Below are 18,294 nucleotides of genomic sequence, written 5' to 3' on the forward strand. Positions count from 1 at the left end.
AAAAAACAAAAAAACCCAAGACAAATAGCTAGAGGTGATATGTGACAAACTAAACCAAGTTATAGTGTTAAATTGAATTTGCTGGAAGTGCAGAATCTTATCAGTCGCTAATGATGCCAACATGCTGCAAACAGATATTGACTTGCTGGCCAATTAAGGCATGTGCTCTGTGTGAACCAATTTCGGTTTACAGAAACAGCCCTCTGGCCAGTCCTCTCCTTGACTTGGTTTTTAGGGTTCAAGTGGAATCTGGATAAACTGAAGAAAATAAGAAAATGTTGCAGGGTATATAATATAATGTACTTAGAAAGTACTATTGTAAGTTGGAGCTATGTATGTATAAAGGAAAAAATTAATAAAAACAAAAAACGGAAAAATAAAATAAGCATTAGCTCACATTTGGGAGATGTAATTTAGCTTAAAAAAGCTTAGAAGATTTGCGACACCTTTAATTAAATCGTATAACTGCATGTATCAGGGCTTAGCTGTGCTTTGTGTTTAGTGAGGAGATGTTAACCCTAAAATGTTAAAGTATGTTAGTTAACATCAAAGCATGCTAGCATCATTAGCGTGCTAACATTAATGTTTACCTCATGGTATCAATCTGTCTGTTTGGTTACCTGGTAAATCCTTCTACACTGCCAATTTTTGAGCAACCAAATTAGGCAAAAAGGTAAATGTTAAACCCCTGAAGGTTCATTTCTATATCTGATATAAGCAACCATTTACCAAAGGGCTAAAATGGTGCATTTATAGTAATTATGCATCTGTAACACTTTATAAAAGCATTGTGTCATTTTGATTTCATGACAAAGTGGCGCGATGGTTAACACTATGGTCTCATAACAAGAAGGTGTTGTGTTTGGCTGGCCTTTCTGTGTGCTGTTTACATGTTCTCCCAGTGCCTGGGTTCTCTCTGCACTTCACCTTTGCATTTGCATGTCGGGTAAATGTGTGCTTCTAAATACACTTGTTATTTAGACAACCAGACAACGACTGGTTGATGTGGTCCCTTAAATACACAGACGTAAATCCATTTTGCACACAATGACTCTATATTTATCTATTTATTTATATAAACAGGAAGTACCACTGCTATTTTTGACTTTTCTCATAGTGATTAGCTTAACAACTGCACAAACACAGCAAACAATACTGCTGCGTGGCCATGTACTAGTTTATGTAAATTCATCTAATCTTTATAGCTGTACAAAAAACAACAACAAAAAAAACCTGACAGTTTTAAAAGCAGTGTCCAGGGTATTATATAGTTAAAGCTAATATCCAACACCAGTCCATTCATGTACGCTATAAATGGGTGACAACAGTTAAAGTGTCAGATTAGAGCTGGGATGTAATTCTGTCACTATACTTGGCATTTATAGACTCCAGTCCACTTATAAAAAAGAATAATGCTTAACTCTTAAAAATAAATCATTACCTGCAGCAACACATACGGACGTGCACCTCTCCTTGCAAGCTAAAGAGCACGTTACATTTGACTGTATCTGTGCATAGTCTGTCTGTGTCAGATCCCAGATACGAGAACAACAAGCCATGATAATTCCCAGTCATTTCAACCACAGCCTGAATGTTAGATAAAAGGGAAGAGGAGTGCAGGCTTGATTACAGCCAGTGATTCACACCCAGATATGTTTCCACACAGCTCAGGAATACAGTAGAATGAGAAGAGTACAAAGAGACGGAAGTTCAAAGCAGAAAAACTACCGGACATTCCAGTTTATTTAATGCCGTTCTTTCCCAGACTGCACCTTCAGCTCCAACTCTTTTCAATTTCTGTTTTGTACAAACTTTCACTGTCACTTATTTAAGAAGGCTCCCACACTAAAATCAGTGAGGTCTCGGGTTAACTGTATGTTTTTTGTGTCTGCCTTTCCACATTCACAGGTTCTAAATTTGCCTTCATTACACTTGATCTGACACTTTGCTTTAAGACCGTGCAATGCTATCTTTTTTTTTTATCTCCACGGTTTCCTCTCAGCACGGTGAGACAAAGACACGCTGTGTGATCCCGGTGATAGTCCTACTGATTCAAGGCCGCACAAAAACCTCCGAGGCTGGGGAATCGACAAGTGTCACCATAGCAACCCCCTCAGGGAATCTGCGGCACAGCGGATCTGACTCCCGATCGGGCGACAGCGATCCCTCTCCGAGAGATGTGGGTGTCCGTGCGAGAGGGCAGCAGGATCACAGGCTTGTTGTAATTTATCTGTGCTGGCTGGTAGCTCTCAGCTCCCCGGCATGGGTGGCACACTGCTCTATTATTTATCAGACAGATGACTGGCTGTGGCAGAATGGCGAGCCAGCAGGTGTGTGCGCTTTGTGCACCAAGGAAATGTTTATAGGGTAAGAGTTGAAACAGTGGAAACATTTCTACAGCGCGTTCCAAAAGCGGGTACACGGCTGGGGCTGTGTTCACTTCATTACGTAAATTGCATTTCATACTCTTGTGTTGGGAATTATAATTCAAAGACCTCTTCTTGGCTCCACTTCCAACCCACCTGGATGTGTTTTCCAGAGTGCTCTGGACTTCGCTCATCTGCTCTTTCCCAAAATACACCACCGTCAGATGGACCCGGCCGTCCTGACGCACGCAGACTTCCCTGTACATAAACACAAACATGCAAAGGAAGCGATATTAAGGATGAAAGTGTGTGAGGAGAATGGGATTTGGGGGTGTGCAGGAAGGAAGAGGACATGAGGGGTTTTAAAAATACAGCTTTGGTTGGAGGATCTATCCGTGCAGTGCCAAAACACAACAACTGTAATAATGAAGTGAATAGCTGCTTAAGTAGTTCATCATAAGAGCCAAGTATTTTCTGATTTCTGCTTTATAAAGCTGAATTTCTTTGGGCTTTGGCCAGCAGACTGAATACTGGATCTTGGAACCTAAACATTCACTATTTCCTGATGATTTATTCTAAAAAAGGAAATAAAATTCATCGTTGTATCTGTATTCAAGGCTTTCCCCCCATTTTGACCCCGTGTTAACACACAGAGGAAGCTCTTATTGTGAGTAAAACAGATGCCAGGTGGGGAGTAAAAGAGACACCAGGTGGAGATGCCTGAAGGCTCTTTGATGGAGATGTGTCAAATATATCACAAGCACACGCTGCAGATAATTCACCTCTCCCACGAGGTACGCATGCAAATGCGCAGATGTGCGCACGCAGTTTGTCAACATCTTCCCCAAAGGAACGTTAGGGCGGGCGATTCATAGCATTCATAGCACACAACATGAGGCAAAAATGCTTGAAAAAAAAAAATGTGCGGGGAATACTGAGCCAACATTTTTGCTGCAATTATTGACGCTGTCGCATAAAAGGCCCTCTATAAATGTTGGTCTAGAAATAAATTGGAATAAATTGATTTTTTGTTGGGATCTGATGAGACAGTCTAATTCTGTGCTGGGGCCACAGAGCAGACAAAAACCCATCTCTTAATTATTTGAGTGTGTAAAAAGCAAGAAATCAATTTAAAAATCTGCCTGCATACAAACAAATCTCACAAGCAGGACTTCACATTTTATCTCTATAGTCTTTCCTTTTAGCATCAAATATTAAGCATATTTTCAAGTCCAACTGTGGACAAAGAACTCATAATAAGCATGGATTTACCCAATGTTATCTCGAACACACACACTCTTCTCTTACTCAGTGCACTTTTATAATAGATGAGGGTGAAGTGTTTGCTCAGCGACTCCCCAAGTCTTTCAAGTAAGTACACTTCTTGCCGTGCTGTATATCAAGTACCGCTGGTCTGCCAGGGGGGCATTTTAATGGGCTGCAACACTGCCACTAAAGTAGGATTTACCATGTAAAAAGAGCTGTGATAAGCAGCAGCAGCAGCAGCACAATAAATCACAGACATTAAGGAAGACATTTCCTCAGCTGATGGTGTGACGGGCTGCAGGGCTGAACCAAGCATGTTTTGCTCTCAGGTGATTAGATTTGGCAGCTGTGAGTGTGAATTATTACGAAAATGACGGAAATGACTCATTTTATTTTCACCTTAGAAAACTCCATTAACCCCGACCCTTTTTCTTAAAGAAAAAAATCTGTTGTGATTTTGTCTCATGCGCGCACCCGCTCGGCTCTACTTGTGGTTGAAGCTACAGTGCGGTGTGTTTGAGGTGTTAGTCATACGCGTTAAAAGTGTGTATGAAAATAGATTCCCTATGGTAATGAGGTGACAAAAATGGCTGTGATCACCGAGAACATCTTTATTCATGTTCTGGTCTGAGTCATTTTAAGTCTCTCAGATTTGTTTACATTCAGATTATGCCTACCAGCAGCAAAATAAATTAACTGATAAGACAACGCATGCAGTTTCAAAAATGTTAATTACATGCCCCCCCTCCTAAAAAAAGTAAAAATAAAATCTCTCTGATGTTAATTTTCTTCCCTCTAATCTCCTCAGCCCCTGTCTCTGTCTGGTTTATCCTTAATTAAAGTTTGAAACTTGGTTTGAATAACACTGAGTATCGCATTTTTCTGAATTAGTAACATGCGATAGAAAGAGCCGTCATGAATAATTTATAGGGGTGCATCTGTCTGTCGACTTTGCAGTTCAAAACGTCTAACTCACCTGAAGTTGTGCATGAACTGCTTGAACTTGTCCGTGCGTCGGGAGAGCGGGACGATGATGTTGATGAGCACATTGGTTGTGTCCACTCTCTCGTTTTTCACCTTCAGGAGTGGTCCGAAGGGCCGGAAGAGGACCAGGCGTCTGAATTCATTACTTGACTCCCCTCTGAAGGTCAGCTCGTACAATGTACCTTTGTCCTTTTCTGTACGTGTGATACCTGGCGGGGGAGATTTGGAGCATGAAATCAGGAGCAGATAAGTTAAATACAGTCACAATCATTGTTTCTTCTTGAAAAACAGTAGGGGTGTAAATCTTTTTCACTATATACTCACTCATCCACCTGTTGAACCGCTTCTTATTACAAATATCTAATCAGCTAATCAAATGGCATAAACTCAATTAATTTAAATGTGTAAACATGTTCAAGATGATACATGCCACTTTTTCCAGGTAAGAAAAGTAAACTGAGACTACAGTTGGCACAGGCTCACCAAAATTGGACAAATAAGATTGGAAAAAGACTACCCGGTGTGATGACTCCATTTCTGCTGAGACTTTCAGATGGCAGGGTAAGAATTTGGAAAGTTTTTGTCTTCTATCAAAGGTTCAGACAGATGGTGGATAATGGTCCTGGGGCCTAGTTTCTTGACACACCTTGGGCATCTTAGTACCAGCTGAATATCATGTAAACACCCCAGCTTACTGGACCATGTCCATTCCTTTATGATCACAGTGTATCAATCTTCTGATCTCAATCCAATAGAGACACACAAGATTACCATTGTGTATGTGTGGCTAACATATCTGCAGCAACTGTGTGATGCTATCATGTCAATATGGACCAAATTCTCAGAGGAATGGTTCCAGCACCTTGCTAAATCGATTCCAGGAAGAATAAAAGCAACTCTGAAGGCAAAAGAGGTCCAGTATTAGCAAGCTGTAACATATAAATTGTCCACTGAGTCTAGATTTGGATAAGCACCACTAAAAGAATAGAGAACCATTCAAGTAGCTAGCAGTAGCAGAGATTCTGGTATTAGATAATTAAAAGCCTGGAGAGATTGATCTACATTAATTTGCAGGACTCATTTAAATCATTTTCATTTCAGTTTTTCAATTATTTAAAAGCTGTTTTTGTTTCTCTGCTGGTTTGCCATTACCATCTGCTTGCAGTGTTTAAGCTAGGCTAAGCTAACAGGAAAAGGCTCTAGCTCTGTGTTCATCCCTCAGGTAAAAGAGTGATATCACACTTCTAATGTAACTGTTGACAATATAATACAATCCAGAATCAAAGGCAGATTTTAATTTTTGTGTTTGAGTTCACTTTGTTTTATTTTGTTGTAATAATTTTGTTTTTCCTGGTTTCTTCACAGTGCATCTTTCTTTTGACTCCCCATAAGAATTCTGCGTGCTAAGTAAAATATTTTTCCATCTCTAGTTTTTAAATGTAAAATATTTCAATTTTTTTCATGGAATCCTATTTTTACAAGTATCATCTCTGTCATCAATACTTTTTTTGCTGGACTGATATGATTTGTGTGGAAAAAAATAAGAGGGCAAATGAGGCCACGTAAACCACACACATTCTCCATGGTCTCTGTCAGTTATCTTGATGGACGCCGTATGTCAGCTTGTTTCCCCATAGAGAGGTTGTTTTCCAATTACTCTGACATTACTAACAGATTACTGCTTGCAAACATACCCCATGAGGCTAGTGGAACAAAAAATTGGAAATTGGATGCGAGAAAACTCATTCCTGCAAAGAGGCATTTGGTGTTCAAAGAGAGAAGACAGACACAGAGCTGACAGACAGATGGAAGAGAGTCAAAAGACTACTGATGTAAAAAGAAGAGGAGAACAGAGGGATTTCTGCGGCCACAGATTTAGCCTAATAGCAGCATGAATTAAGGCCTTCCTGTTAAATTGGCCTGCTTCCTGTGAGCCAAGGCCTCATTTCCCAAAGGGACACCATAATCTTTCATTTAGTAAATACGTTAAACTATTTAGACTGAGTGCCGCCACTTCCTGTCTCTGTCTTTTTAGTCTAACTGCGCTTCTTTTTCTCTTTCTGAGACCACAACATAGTTGCTGGCAAGTTCATTTTGCATACCTCTAGTGTTTGTGTACAGTTTCAGCTCACTAGATTGCTAATGCAGCCCTCAAACTCCCCAAAGATGCTTGTGTTAGTCTGGCTATCTAGACTGGCTTTCACTTGTCTGACTGGTTGGATAAAACGTTGTTTGTTCGAGAATCACTTAAAATCGATGTCCAAGTCCATTAAAGGGAAAAAAAGCACAAGAAATGTGAGCGAGTGTCTCCATTTCATTTAAAAAAAAATTGCATTTCCCTGCTGCTGACTTAAAGAAATGTGGAGACCACTTGCGTGAACACAAACAGATGCACAAATGCATGCACATCCTTTAAAGCCACAACCACATAAACACAGACCTAGATTGCACAGGACCACACACACAGGCTAATATGGATGCATGGAGCTCCACATGGTGACCTTTGGCTCATTTCTACAGAGCTAGGTGCCCCATCACTCTCTTTAAAACCTCCACCCACTCACACAGTGAAGATAGTGACCTTCAAAGAGCAGGCACACACACTAAAACACCGTGTTTGAAGAGATCCTCTGCTGTGATTGAGCAGCAGCTGTGCTCATTTCCTGAGGTTATGATCATAGCTGCAGAAGAACAAACTAGGAGGATATCATGACTGTGGTTTTACACAAATACACATATTTCTGACCTTCCAGGGATTCATGTTGACAAAAGAAAAGGAGAGAAAGGTAAAGCAAGATAGCAGAAGATATTAGAGTAATTGTGTTCTGAGGAGAAAAGCTGTTGACAGTAAAACAAATGTGGTTAGTGGAGTTTAGATTTAAAACAGTGTCACAAAGAAATATGCATTTAATTCTGTTTACTATTAATTATTTAATGTGTAACTTGTTAAATTCAAAGGCAAAGAGTGAAATCAGCGGTAGAACACAACCAAGTAGCTCTTAAGGAACTTGAATTTCAATGATTTCCATTATATATTAGTTATACAATATTCCAGTAGCCAATAGTAGCAGGGCAATTTAGCACATTCAAATACAATTACATAACAATAAAAAAATAGGATGATTATTGTGTTGCTGGCCTCATATTATCTTGCATTACAAATCCAGTGTGGCGCTATCCTTTACAGCGATGCGCTTTCACCCCTCCAAACTGAGCTCAACTTGGGTCTCAGTCACACAGGTCTGGAGACTAGTTAGTGACCCCTTGGCAACCTCGAGTTGCAAGGGAAAAGTGGGTATTTGCCACTGGTTGGTGGTTGGTTTCTGGGTGCAAAGAAGGTGCTACAAAAACCTCCTTATGATTGCTTTGGTTGCTCCGTAGTTTGCGTGGAAGACACCGCCTTGTCTGCAAACACTCTCTGAGCTGTAGTGAAACTTGAAGAAGTGCAACGCAAATTAGAAACATTCACCCTCCAAGTAAAAGTTGTGCCATACCGCTGCAACCAACACATTTCAAAAGGTGCAACTTTTAAGCTTTAAGCTGAGACTTTGATGCTTCTGTTGATACCATACACATTTACCTTTGATAAAATATTTGCAGATAAACACATATTTCAGGAGATACGGTTGAGATTTAACATGCTCTCACCTTCTATGAAGTCAGATGGTGTATAGACTTTGCTAGCTTGGGCCTTTTCCGCTGCACTCCTGCGGTCCTGCTCAGATGAAGGCGTATTGAGGCTATGCAGAGCCGTCTCCAGGACCTCCGCAAGCTCCTCTCGTTTGTCCTTTCTCACAGGCTTCTCCTCCGGATGACGCGTCAGCCCCATCTCCAGCTGGTATACTCTTTGCAGGGTGAAGCTCTCAAATGGCACTACAGCGTATTCGCTGGGCAACCTGATGCCGGAGGTCACCTCAGCCTTTGACAGCTGGGCCTTCAGGAACTCCTGTAGGTCCGCCGGCTGGCTCTTGGCTCCCTGAGCTTCTCCAACACCACCTCCTTGTGAGGCAGCGCCTCCTTCCTGCCCCTCTGCTGGGCCTCCATTGGCTCTTTTCAGGCTTTCCTGTACTCCTTTCAACTGCTGGCTGCGCTCCTGCAATGCCTCTTTCAACTGAGCTATCTGTTTCTTCAAGGAGGAGATGTGGAGGCGGTGCTGCTCCTCACGCTCTTGGAGAAGCACCTGGTAAGAGTGGGCACTCGGAGGACCGCCGCTGTGGGCAGGTCCAGCTCCTCCGACCCCAGCGGCTCCCGCTCCGGTCTCCGGCCTCGTGCCTCCCAGGATGGGATGATTAGATCCAGCGTGGGGTAATATATGACTCAGTGGAGGGTCATTAGAGTATGGCGGGCTGCATCTCATCACATAAAGGAGCGAAAGTGAGCAGCAGAGGAGCACCAGAAGCCCCCCGACACGGGACACCCATAACAGTAGTCCGCGCCGTAACATCACTGCACGCAACATCAAAACTCACTCCTCCTGGTTAAACCCACAGAAGTATCATGTAACCTCACACACTCTGGCCTTAATGATGTCTGACTTGTGATTATGTTCCATCACCCGGTGAGGAGGCGGGCTACATATCAGTGTGAGGTCATTTAATTTGAATTAGGTCATTGGTTCCCAACTGCCTGAGACTGTTGTGTCATTGACAAAATAATGGAAAAAAAAAAAGGCAGACACTTGTGAAAAAACACTTTCTCCCTTTCTCTTGGTCCAATTAGCTCCATGGTCTGTGAGAAGAAACTGTTCCAGACACTGTTGAATCATCTGTCACTCATAAGTGACTCATCTGTTTGCTCTGACTCTCCCACTAAGTCCATGTTGTCCTCTTCCTGTCCTCCTTCCAGTATCCGAATGCTCAGCCAAATAGTCTCCTATACAAATGTGACTGATGCAGAAAGAAAGAAGAAAAAAATTCATAGAACTCTAATCCTCAGTAGTCATCTGTTTGTTTTTTTTCCAAAGCTGTTTTCCTGACAAAGGAAACAGAAAGGAGAGAGACAGAAAGGACTGTTATTGGAAACAATTCTTTTTAACATTTTGACGTCCACCAGCTTTCTCTAAACACTGGAGGGTGTGTCTTTAAATATGCACTGAATCAGAAACAGACCAGGCTACTCTGACATGTTAGTTTTAGGGTGGCAAGAAGTTGCCAAACCAAGCATTGCTTCAGGACTAAAGCTCCTGGAAAACAATGTTGTCACTGAAGATATGACGCAGTAAGTAAGGGAGCGTGAGCTTGAAACTCCAGAAGTTATAGCTTATATGTGCTAAGGTGAGTGTGTGTGTGTGAGAGAGAGATCAGGGAATAGAGAGGAAAATACGTATACACCTATGCAGCTATTGATTTGTACCTGCAGTGTGTGTATTGGTATGTGCACATGAAGTGGACTGTAGTGTCATATTATTGCTCTTTATGTATCCACAGTCATGCAATAAAGAGAGTAAACTAATTACACCCTTACTTTCTCCATATGAATTAAGAGGGTTATTATCAGCCAGGTGCTGTTGATGCAATTGATGAACTTATTGGCATAAATTCTGACCACCTGTATAAAAGAAAATGTTGGCATTCTGCTGGTCGGGAACATCCAAAATACCACAAGTTTCCCAGGAATTAATGTTCCAGCAAATTCACCCCAAGCTCAGATTATGCAATGCTCAGACAAACTGCAAAAAATCAAAAAGCTACATCTCCGACTCTGCAGTCCTCATTTAACATGTTAATGTTAAAGTTAGGTTTTCACAAACCACAAGATGTCTGGTTTGTCCACCATTTGGCAAAAACCAAACACAGCATATCGGCACAAACACCTCATACCGAATGTCAAGCACTGCACAGTGAAGTGTTGACTTAGATTGCAGACTTGGGACCTGGGCACCTTGCAGTCATTGAGTCAACCATGAACTCTGTAGAGTATTCTGGAGACAAATGTGAGGCTATCCATGTGACATTTTGTCAACTGGCACAAAATTGTCATGCAATAGGACAAAGATCTCAGCAGCAGCAAATCTAAAACAGAATGGCTGAAAAAGAAAAGAATCAAGGTGTTGCAATGACACAGTCAAAGTCCAGACCTCACCTGGACTGAGGTGCCACAGTAGGCCCTTCAAAGACAAATAAATGTATATAATGAATGCTTGCAAAACTCAACAAGCAACATTGTAAAGAAGAGTGGTTCAAATTTCCTTTATAGCAATGTGAGAGACTGATAGCCATATAGAAAACCATTAGTTCATGTTATTGCCTCGACATGCTTCTGAATGATGGGTTATGCATTGTTGTTTTTTTCCAGGACTAGATTTAAACTTTACTCACAAAAGCTCTTGAGCAGCATTTTTACTGAGATGGCTTTGTGGATAGCAACGTTAGTTGTTTGGACCACCTTTTTAGTCCCCAGATGATGAATTATAACAAATTTTGTGGGCTTGGTTAGAATATCCCGTCGATTTATGTTACGAAAGAAAAACTGTAATGAAAGTGATGATCTTATGACTTTTTGTCTGGCACAGATGGTAAAATAACAACTTGTCCCAAAAAAGGAACCGTCATCCCAAAAAGACTTTATCTAGCCATGTTAGAACATTTAGTCAGCACAAAATTGATCTTACACAACAGACAAACATTCACCGCTACCAGCCAAATGCAGATACAACCACTGACATGATCAGCACCAGACGTACTTTGTGTTTTGTGGTAATCCAAAAACGTCAAACGTCACAAAGTAAAACTAAGTGGTGAACAACAAGCTGTAAAGTTTAAGCGATAACTCTGTACTTTATGTCTTCTACGTGGGAAAGGTGAGCAGCAGTATGGTGTATCTGGATGTCTGAATGCAAGTCTTGAGCATAAATAGACTTTTTGTGTGCGTGTCTATGCATATATATGTTCTTGTGGGAAGGTGTTTCAGTGTTCCTGTATGTATCTGTAAATGTATCTCTGTGTATCAGTCCCGGTCTCTCTTGACTCCCCACACAGTCAGCTCTTTGACAGGACAGCCTGAAGCTGAGCGTAATGAAAGGATTAGTATATGGCAGAAGTGAATACTGGACTGTGCTCTAACAGATGGCTGAATCAGGACAGACAGGGCGTCTCTCCAGCAGGACCTCCGCTACTGACTTAAAAAAATGTTTGAGGAGAGGACGCTCGGGGAAAAGTGGCTGAGTTAGTGCTGGAGAGCGTGCTGCGGCTCCTCACATCGAGTGTCGTCCTTTGAATTAGAGAAAAAGTCCTCATGATATCATTATATGGAGCCATGGATCTTCAAAAAATGTGGCATGACATTAATGGCAGTTTAATCAGTTCCTTTTGGCTCGTTCACAAAAGCTTCTCATTAGCTGAGAGTTGTGGCCGCATGCAGGGAACCTCCTCTAAATAATTACATTGGTTTTTCCAGATGATTTTGACTTCCTGTAGCACAGTTGTGCTCAAACTAATGCCAGTAAATGTGATCACAAGCCATTCACACGAATTAAAGCGTGTGCCTGGGTCTGGCATTGTGAAGGTCAATTTCCCGTTTTTACTGAGGAACAAATGCGCTGCTTTGCATTGTCAAATGCAAGCTCGTGGTGGGAGGAGAGTATGAAGCTACAGCCAGCAGGTGATTAGGTTAGCATGCAGAACTTTTCGCGAAATGTCAAGTTCTTCTATTTGATTATCGTCAACTGAGCCATCAGCTGACTAAGGCTGGGGTGATTGTTCTCTCCCTGCGCTATTTTAGTTTGGTTCAGCTTCTTGAAACCTTTGCAAATGTACCCCTAACAGAACAAAAGTATATGTTGTCTATGGCAATGTGGTCATTCCAAGTCATAAAGCTATGTGAGAAAGATTCATCACTGCAAAGAAGGCTGGTGTAACTTTGATTTATGAGCAGAGTCCCGCAGTCAAACCACCGAGTCCCACCGGAATGAATGAATTGATTCAGCCCTGGTTATTTGACTCCCCACGGGGATAGCCGTGGCCTCAACACAAGAACACCGCAGAGAAATAATTACAGGCATATAGTTTCCTGTTACCATCTAGCACTAAAGTAAACACATGCTCATAAAATGTTTATTCTCACAATGTGTCTGACATGTGCTACATCTGTGCTAACAAGCTATGGTAAAATAGTGAGAGACATTATTCAGGCCTGTGAAAAAGAAAGTAGAACCACCTTTACTTACTTAATGTAATCATTTATCATTTTCTGTACAACTTTATCAGTCTCTCTTAAGGCTCTGGAGGAAATTTAGCCTGCTCTTCTTTAAAGCGTTGCTTCAGTCCATTGAGGTTTGTGGGCATCCGTTTATGCATAGATCTCTTAGGTTTTGTGGTTTGTTCTTTTGCAGCTTTGCAAAGCTAAGCTGTGCTGCGATCCTCTTTTTAGACAAAAGACGCTGTCCTCTGGTAATCCGTCCAAACAAGCCTTACTTTTTCAGTCTTTTTCTAATTGTACTTTCCTGAACTTAAACATTTAACATGCTAACTGAGGCATGCAGAGTTTGGCATGCAGCTCTTGGACTTTCTGCAGTTTCTCTGAGTATTGCAGGGTCAGGTCCACTGTGATATTGTGACATAGTGTTAACAATGTCACAATATCACACCAGCAAAAAACCACCAAATGTTTTTGCAGAGATAGACTCACAGATACAGTGTGAGTCTATCTAATGATGTTCATTTAATCAAGTAGTAGCAGCACTTGGCTGCTACTCATCCTCTTAATTTCTATGGAAGCAGTTAAGGATAAATTAAAAGTTTGACAGGACTGCACAGAGTCCTCTGAAAAACTTTCTTCTTCACTTTGCCATTAGTTATCATTGGTCATTACGATCTCCGCCTCTCTTCCACAGTATGTCTTTTGTCCCGTTTTACTCCCCTCACCGTCAGCCGGTGCGGCAGATGACTGCCCCTCCTTGAGCCTGGTTCTGCTGGAGGTTTCTTCCTGTTAAAAGGAGAGTTTTTCCTTCCCACTGTCACTCAGTGTTCGCTAATAGGTGGTCATCTGAATGCTGGGGTTTTCTTTGTGCTATTGTAAGATCTTTACCTTACAATATAAAGTTCCTTGAGATGACTGTTGCCGTGATTTGGCGCTACATAAATAAAACTGAACTGAATTAAATTGACATGACTGCATGTATTTAAGAGGAGCATAACACCACTGATGCTGTTAGGATTCTTGTGTTAGCACTTCAAGCTTCAAATCCCTTAGATTACTTGAGGCTTTACTTGGCTATGTGCAGGAGTGGCTATAGATTCAAAAACATTTCTAACTTGATTTAAAGTTTTCCTCTGTGCTAGCAGAAAACTTTGTTGTGGAGATCCTTCAGAGACCTGAAAACCAAAGATGTCTGGATCTACCGTAAATCCAAACATACTGTTTCTCAGAAAGGAAATTATATAAACTGATCATGTGACTTTTTGTAAACATCAGATTCTCAGTATAAATCAATTTCAACAGCGCAACCCCCCCCCCCCCCCCCAAAAACAAACCTGCCGTGAAGTTTACCACAATAGTTCCTGTGTTTTCTCTCTGCCTCTGCGTCTCTTCAACCTCCACCTTTAAGTCGGTGCTTGGCAGGGCCAACCTGATAACAGTTTCCTGATGGTTGTTTCAGTCCTTATAGTACACTGAGCTACTCTGTTTGAGAAATCTTTTTCCCTCTTTTCTTTTGCAGAATGCATCGAATACATCTACAGGCAATACGAACGCTGGTTTGTTTACCAACACATTACATTTCTTCACTTTTTGAGATGTCGCAGCTGATAAATGTCCTGTCCCCATTATTAGACATGCCGGAAATAGAAACACAGATGCAGAGAGACATCCAGTAGAGAGTGGAAAAATAATCTGCCTGTCACGAAGAAAAGAAAGTAAGGACCAAGAAAAAGAATGATTTAGTATTTGGTGACCAGAGATATTCCCAGCAGCAGCATCTGGGTCAGCCGCTAAAAATCACTTCCTCCCCTCCCGCTGCTGTTTCCTGCCCCCAGGGGATTTATGCCTGTTTGTTTCACTGTGTGTGTGTGTTTCTACTGAAATAGGCGCATCTGTGCATCAAAAATATTGTCTTCCTCTTGACACCTGTTAGAAGTGTTGCGCTCATCTTTGTGAAAATGAGTCAGAGAGGAAATAACGTGTGAGCAAAGTGTAGCAACGAGTATTGAGAGAGTAGCTGAAGCTGCAGGAGTTTGCACTTAGAAAAGAAAAAAAGGGGGGGGGGGGGGGGGGAGAGAGAGAAAGAATGAATTTCTTCTCTGTCCGTTGCCCCATTTTGTGAGTCCCAGTCACACTGGTGAAGCAGAAATCACACGCAGGTGACAGCATATCTCTGTTTGTGTGCTCCTCTCTGTGCTTCAGGCCAACCTTTAAGTGCCTGAGGCATTTGAGAAGCAACCTCGTGACCCCAACGTCGCGACAAACGAAGCATCTTAATCCCCGCTGTCATTTTTAAAGAGCAGACTGTCTTTGTTGTCTCCATCAGACCGCTCTTTCATAAAAATGTATGCACTGGGAATTCACAGTATATGTATCTTTTCAAAGGGTGTGAGTGTTTGTGTGAAAGAGAGTGCAATGGCCTGGAAAATTAGGCAGGGTGGTTGTAAAGCAGAAACACACAGAAGACACTGTACTTATACTGTTCAGGATTTTATCAGCACTTTTGCACATTTAAGCTTTTTATCTCTCATATCTGCATCTCCTATTGAATTATTATATAGTTGCACTTCAAAGTTTTCGATTTTTTCTTTCCTGTTCATGGCAGCCACTGTTTTCCATTACTTTGTGCATTTTGGGTTTTGATCGTTTTCAGATCCACAGAGCACATGAGGGGAAATCTTAACATGCTCATGCCAGAACACGCTCTGAAAAAACACATTTTACTAAACAAACAAACAAGCAAACTGTTCATAAATCTTAGTCTCTGAAAAAGAGACTTCAATGCTCACCCTACTTCGCATTCAGCTGTTTTCAAGATGTGCTTGTTTATACTCCCCCACAGACATCAGTGGGGATGGTGGCAGCGCCAGACTGAAGATATAAAAGGAATGCCAGCACAGATTGCATGATTATGAGAGAAAGATAGATGTCGCCAAAGTGACGTCACCCCACAGTTTGTGGACTCCCATCTTAAGCCCAGCTGTTTTGCCCAGTGCCATGTTGGGTTTGGAAGGTAGATGTGACCATATTTTCATGCTCTCAGCTCATGATAGCACTGGCTTTCTAGCTTAGTTCCTTTATCTGTCCTTCACTGTGGAATGCTAATTTTGGCAAATAGGAAGCAGCTCAAAAACAAAACCCCAAACAAAGAAAAATGGCACTTGTGAATTATTCAAAGTGGCCGCGCCCTTAGTTATGCATTCATTTTAAACCTTAAAACAATTTAAAGAAGCGGGCTAGACGTAGGGAGGCACAGTGGTGGAGTCGTTACCACTGTTGCCTCACAGTAAAAAGGTCCTGGGTTTGAATCAAATGCTGGCAGGTTTCTGTCTTTGCATGCCTATTTTTCATATCAAAACTGGTTTTGTAACAGGCTCCAAACACGCCGGTCATTTTAACACGGAAGATTATAACCCACTCACTTTTAGGGAACTGCAAATTATGCCACTTCCCGTTGACTTCAGAGGTCACAGCTTGAGTGACCTATCAGGAGAGGCTGCAGAGCCTCTGGTCAAGTCCAGCTCTGCCTCTACAATCAAACCCATGTGATTGTCTACACAGAGCCTGCACGCAACTGTCGTCTACATGTTTTAGCTATTAATTGTCACTAGAGGGCAGTGTCCAAAATATGTGTTGCAGCACGGGAAAAGGTGAGCAAAGTTGGTTTTTTTTGTTAATTAACAATTAAGAATAATACAATCTAGAACAAAGGTGAGCAAAGTGTAGCCTGAGAAAACAGAGAATGCCGGCTGCACACAAAAACAGTCAAGCGCCAGACTTTCCAATATTTCCGAGGTTTGTTATTTTAACAGACTGCAATATCTCTCAAAACAATCTATTAAAAAAAAAAATTAGATTACTGAACAGTTTCTGATGCATAAACTGTCCTCCAGCAGAGCTCTTGTTGGGGTTTTTTTTGTTTGTTTTTTGGCCAGTCAGCCAATCAAATTTGCCACCCAGCCGGCAACTTTTCTGGAGATAACTGTATGGATTGTGACTGATCGAGTGTTTCTTGTAAACCTAGTGGACTTTTTTTTTTTTTTATCAGATATTAATCATTAACAAATGTGCTTTAAGCGATTCATTTATCTATTTGCACTGTTACTAAACCACAATAAGAAAGAAAGCCAAGCTTCAAAGAGCGGATCCAAGTTGACGTCTTCAAGATAAAATGATAAAAAAATAAGTTATCCCCACTTTTCAGATAATCAGCGTTCAACCTGAGCATATTATAGATTGCATTTCTTCACGTCATATCATCCATGTCGAGCTACATCCGGTTGGTTTCCTTCTCTGCACACAAGCAAGTTTGTGTAGGTTGCATGCCCAGAATCCTTCAGTGGGTGTAGTCAAATACCTACACAAACAGTCACAAGCACGATACCATGTGAATCCTAGAGAGGTGTACTAAGAAGCAAGATTAATGGTTTAGTTTTCTGTGTCATGAAAGTGGCTCTCTTTTTACCTAAATCACCAACTGGTAACTTATGGTGAACACATAAGCTGGTAGGGAGCAAACTATGGTCAGACTTTGCATTAATTTCATTCTTTTATTTACAGCATTTGTTGAGTCCAATATAGATTCCTTAATGGGCGAGTACATTTACATGTGCAAATTGTTAAGCCGCTTTTACTAACATCACAAATGAAACCAAGCTGGAAAGTTACACTAGTGCAAACTGTGTGTTGTATTATTTGGTGACTGGGAAGATGTATAAATGTTTTTATATGTATATATTTTTTAAAATCTGCTTCTAAGCTTCCTTCACACTGCTGGAATTGCAGCTACTGGAACACACAACACGTCTATCAAGTCATAAAATTTATCTCACTTTATTGTGCTGGGAAGCTAACGTCTCTGTTATCAGGACACGGAACAGTAACCATTAATGTTTAAATGGATCCAGTTTAAAGTTTCAGGGCTCTAATGAGCAGTCGTCATCTCAGAAATAAACAGCAGCACTGAGAGGGCACTCAGCGATAAATTAACTTAATTAAAATGTTTACCGCTCTGTGCTTTAAATTCCAAATTAAGTTTTTTTCTCGCCTTATTTGCAAACGTGTCATATTTTAATTTTGTGTTATTAATGTTCTTTATAGTATTTTATCACCATTTTATTATCATCTTTATCCCTGATTGGAGTGGGTGCACTCATAGGGATCACTTTGTGCGGAAGAAGAGCCACATGACCCGCAAAGCAGCCACTTTTATCTCTGACTGGTATTTGTCGAGCCAGCTAATACAAAGAAAGCCTGGCTGTGTTCAACTCCCTTCATAGTAAACCCACCCAGATGCAGCCGTGCCCACTCCTCCAATCACATTTGGCGCTGCAGTGAGCAAAACTAAATACTGAAGGCAAAAAAAACAGGAATCTCACAATACAGGCAGGCTTCCAGGGCCAGCTAGGAGCAATAGCTTTATCTACTGTATGCAAATAAATAAATCATAAAATTCACTGGAATTTTATGAAAAAGTGTCAAGTATATTGCTATGCTTTTTACTGACCATATACAATTATGAGTGGTTGCAAAAAATGTTGCG

The 18,294-nt window shown here is 41.2% G+C and overlaps 1 protein-coding gene across 1 annotated transcript in view; it reads right to left on the reverse strand.

Annotated features, from left to right (window-relative positions):
- The window catches only part of csgalnact1a (chondroitin sulfate N-acetylgalactosaminyltransferase 1a), a 34,626-nt gene that overhangs the window by 13,141 nt on the left and 3,191 nt on the right, over positions 1-18,294 (reverse strand). The window contains exons 2-4 of the mRNA XM_063478306.1: positions 8,265-9,587; positions 4,609-4,825; positions 2,523-2,624 (exon numbers count right to left, since the gene is read on the reverse strand). Of these exons, the coding sequence (XP_063334376.1) occupies positions 2,523-2,624; positions 4,609-4,825; positions 8,265-9,075 (1,130 nt within the window). The 5' untranslated portion in view covers positions 9,076-9,587. The remainder of the gene's footprint in view (positions 1-2,522; positions 2,625-4,608; positions 4,826-8,264; positions 9,588-18,294) is intronic.

The sequence above is a fragment of the Pelmatolapia mariae genome, linkage group LG7 (assembly GCF_036321145.2).
Source record: "Pelmatolapia mariae isolate MD_Pm_ZW linkage group LG7, Pm_UMD_F_2, whole genome shotgun sequence".
Classification (NCBI taxonomy): Eukaryota; Metazoa; Chordata; class Actinopteri; order Cichliformes; family Cichlidae; genus Pelmatolapia; species Pelmatolapia mariae.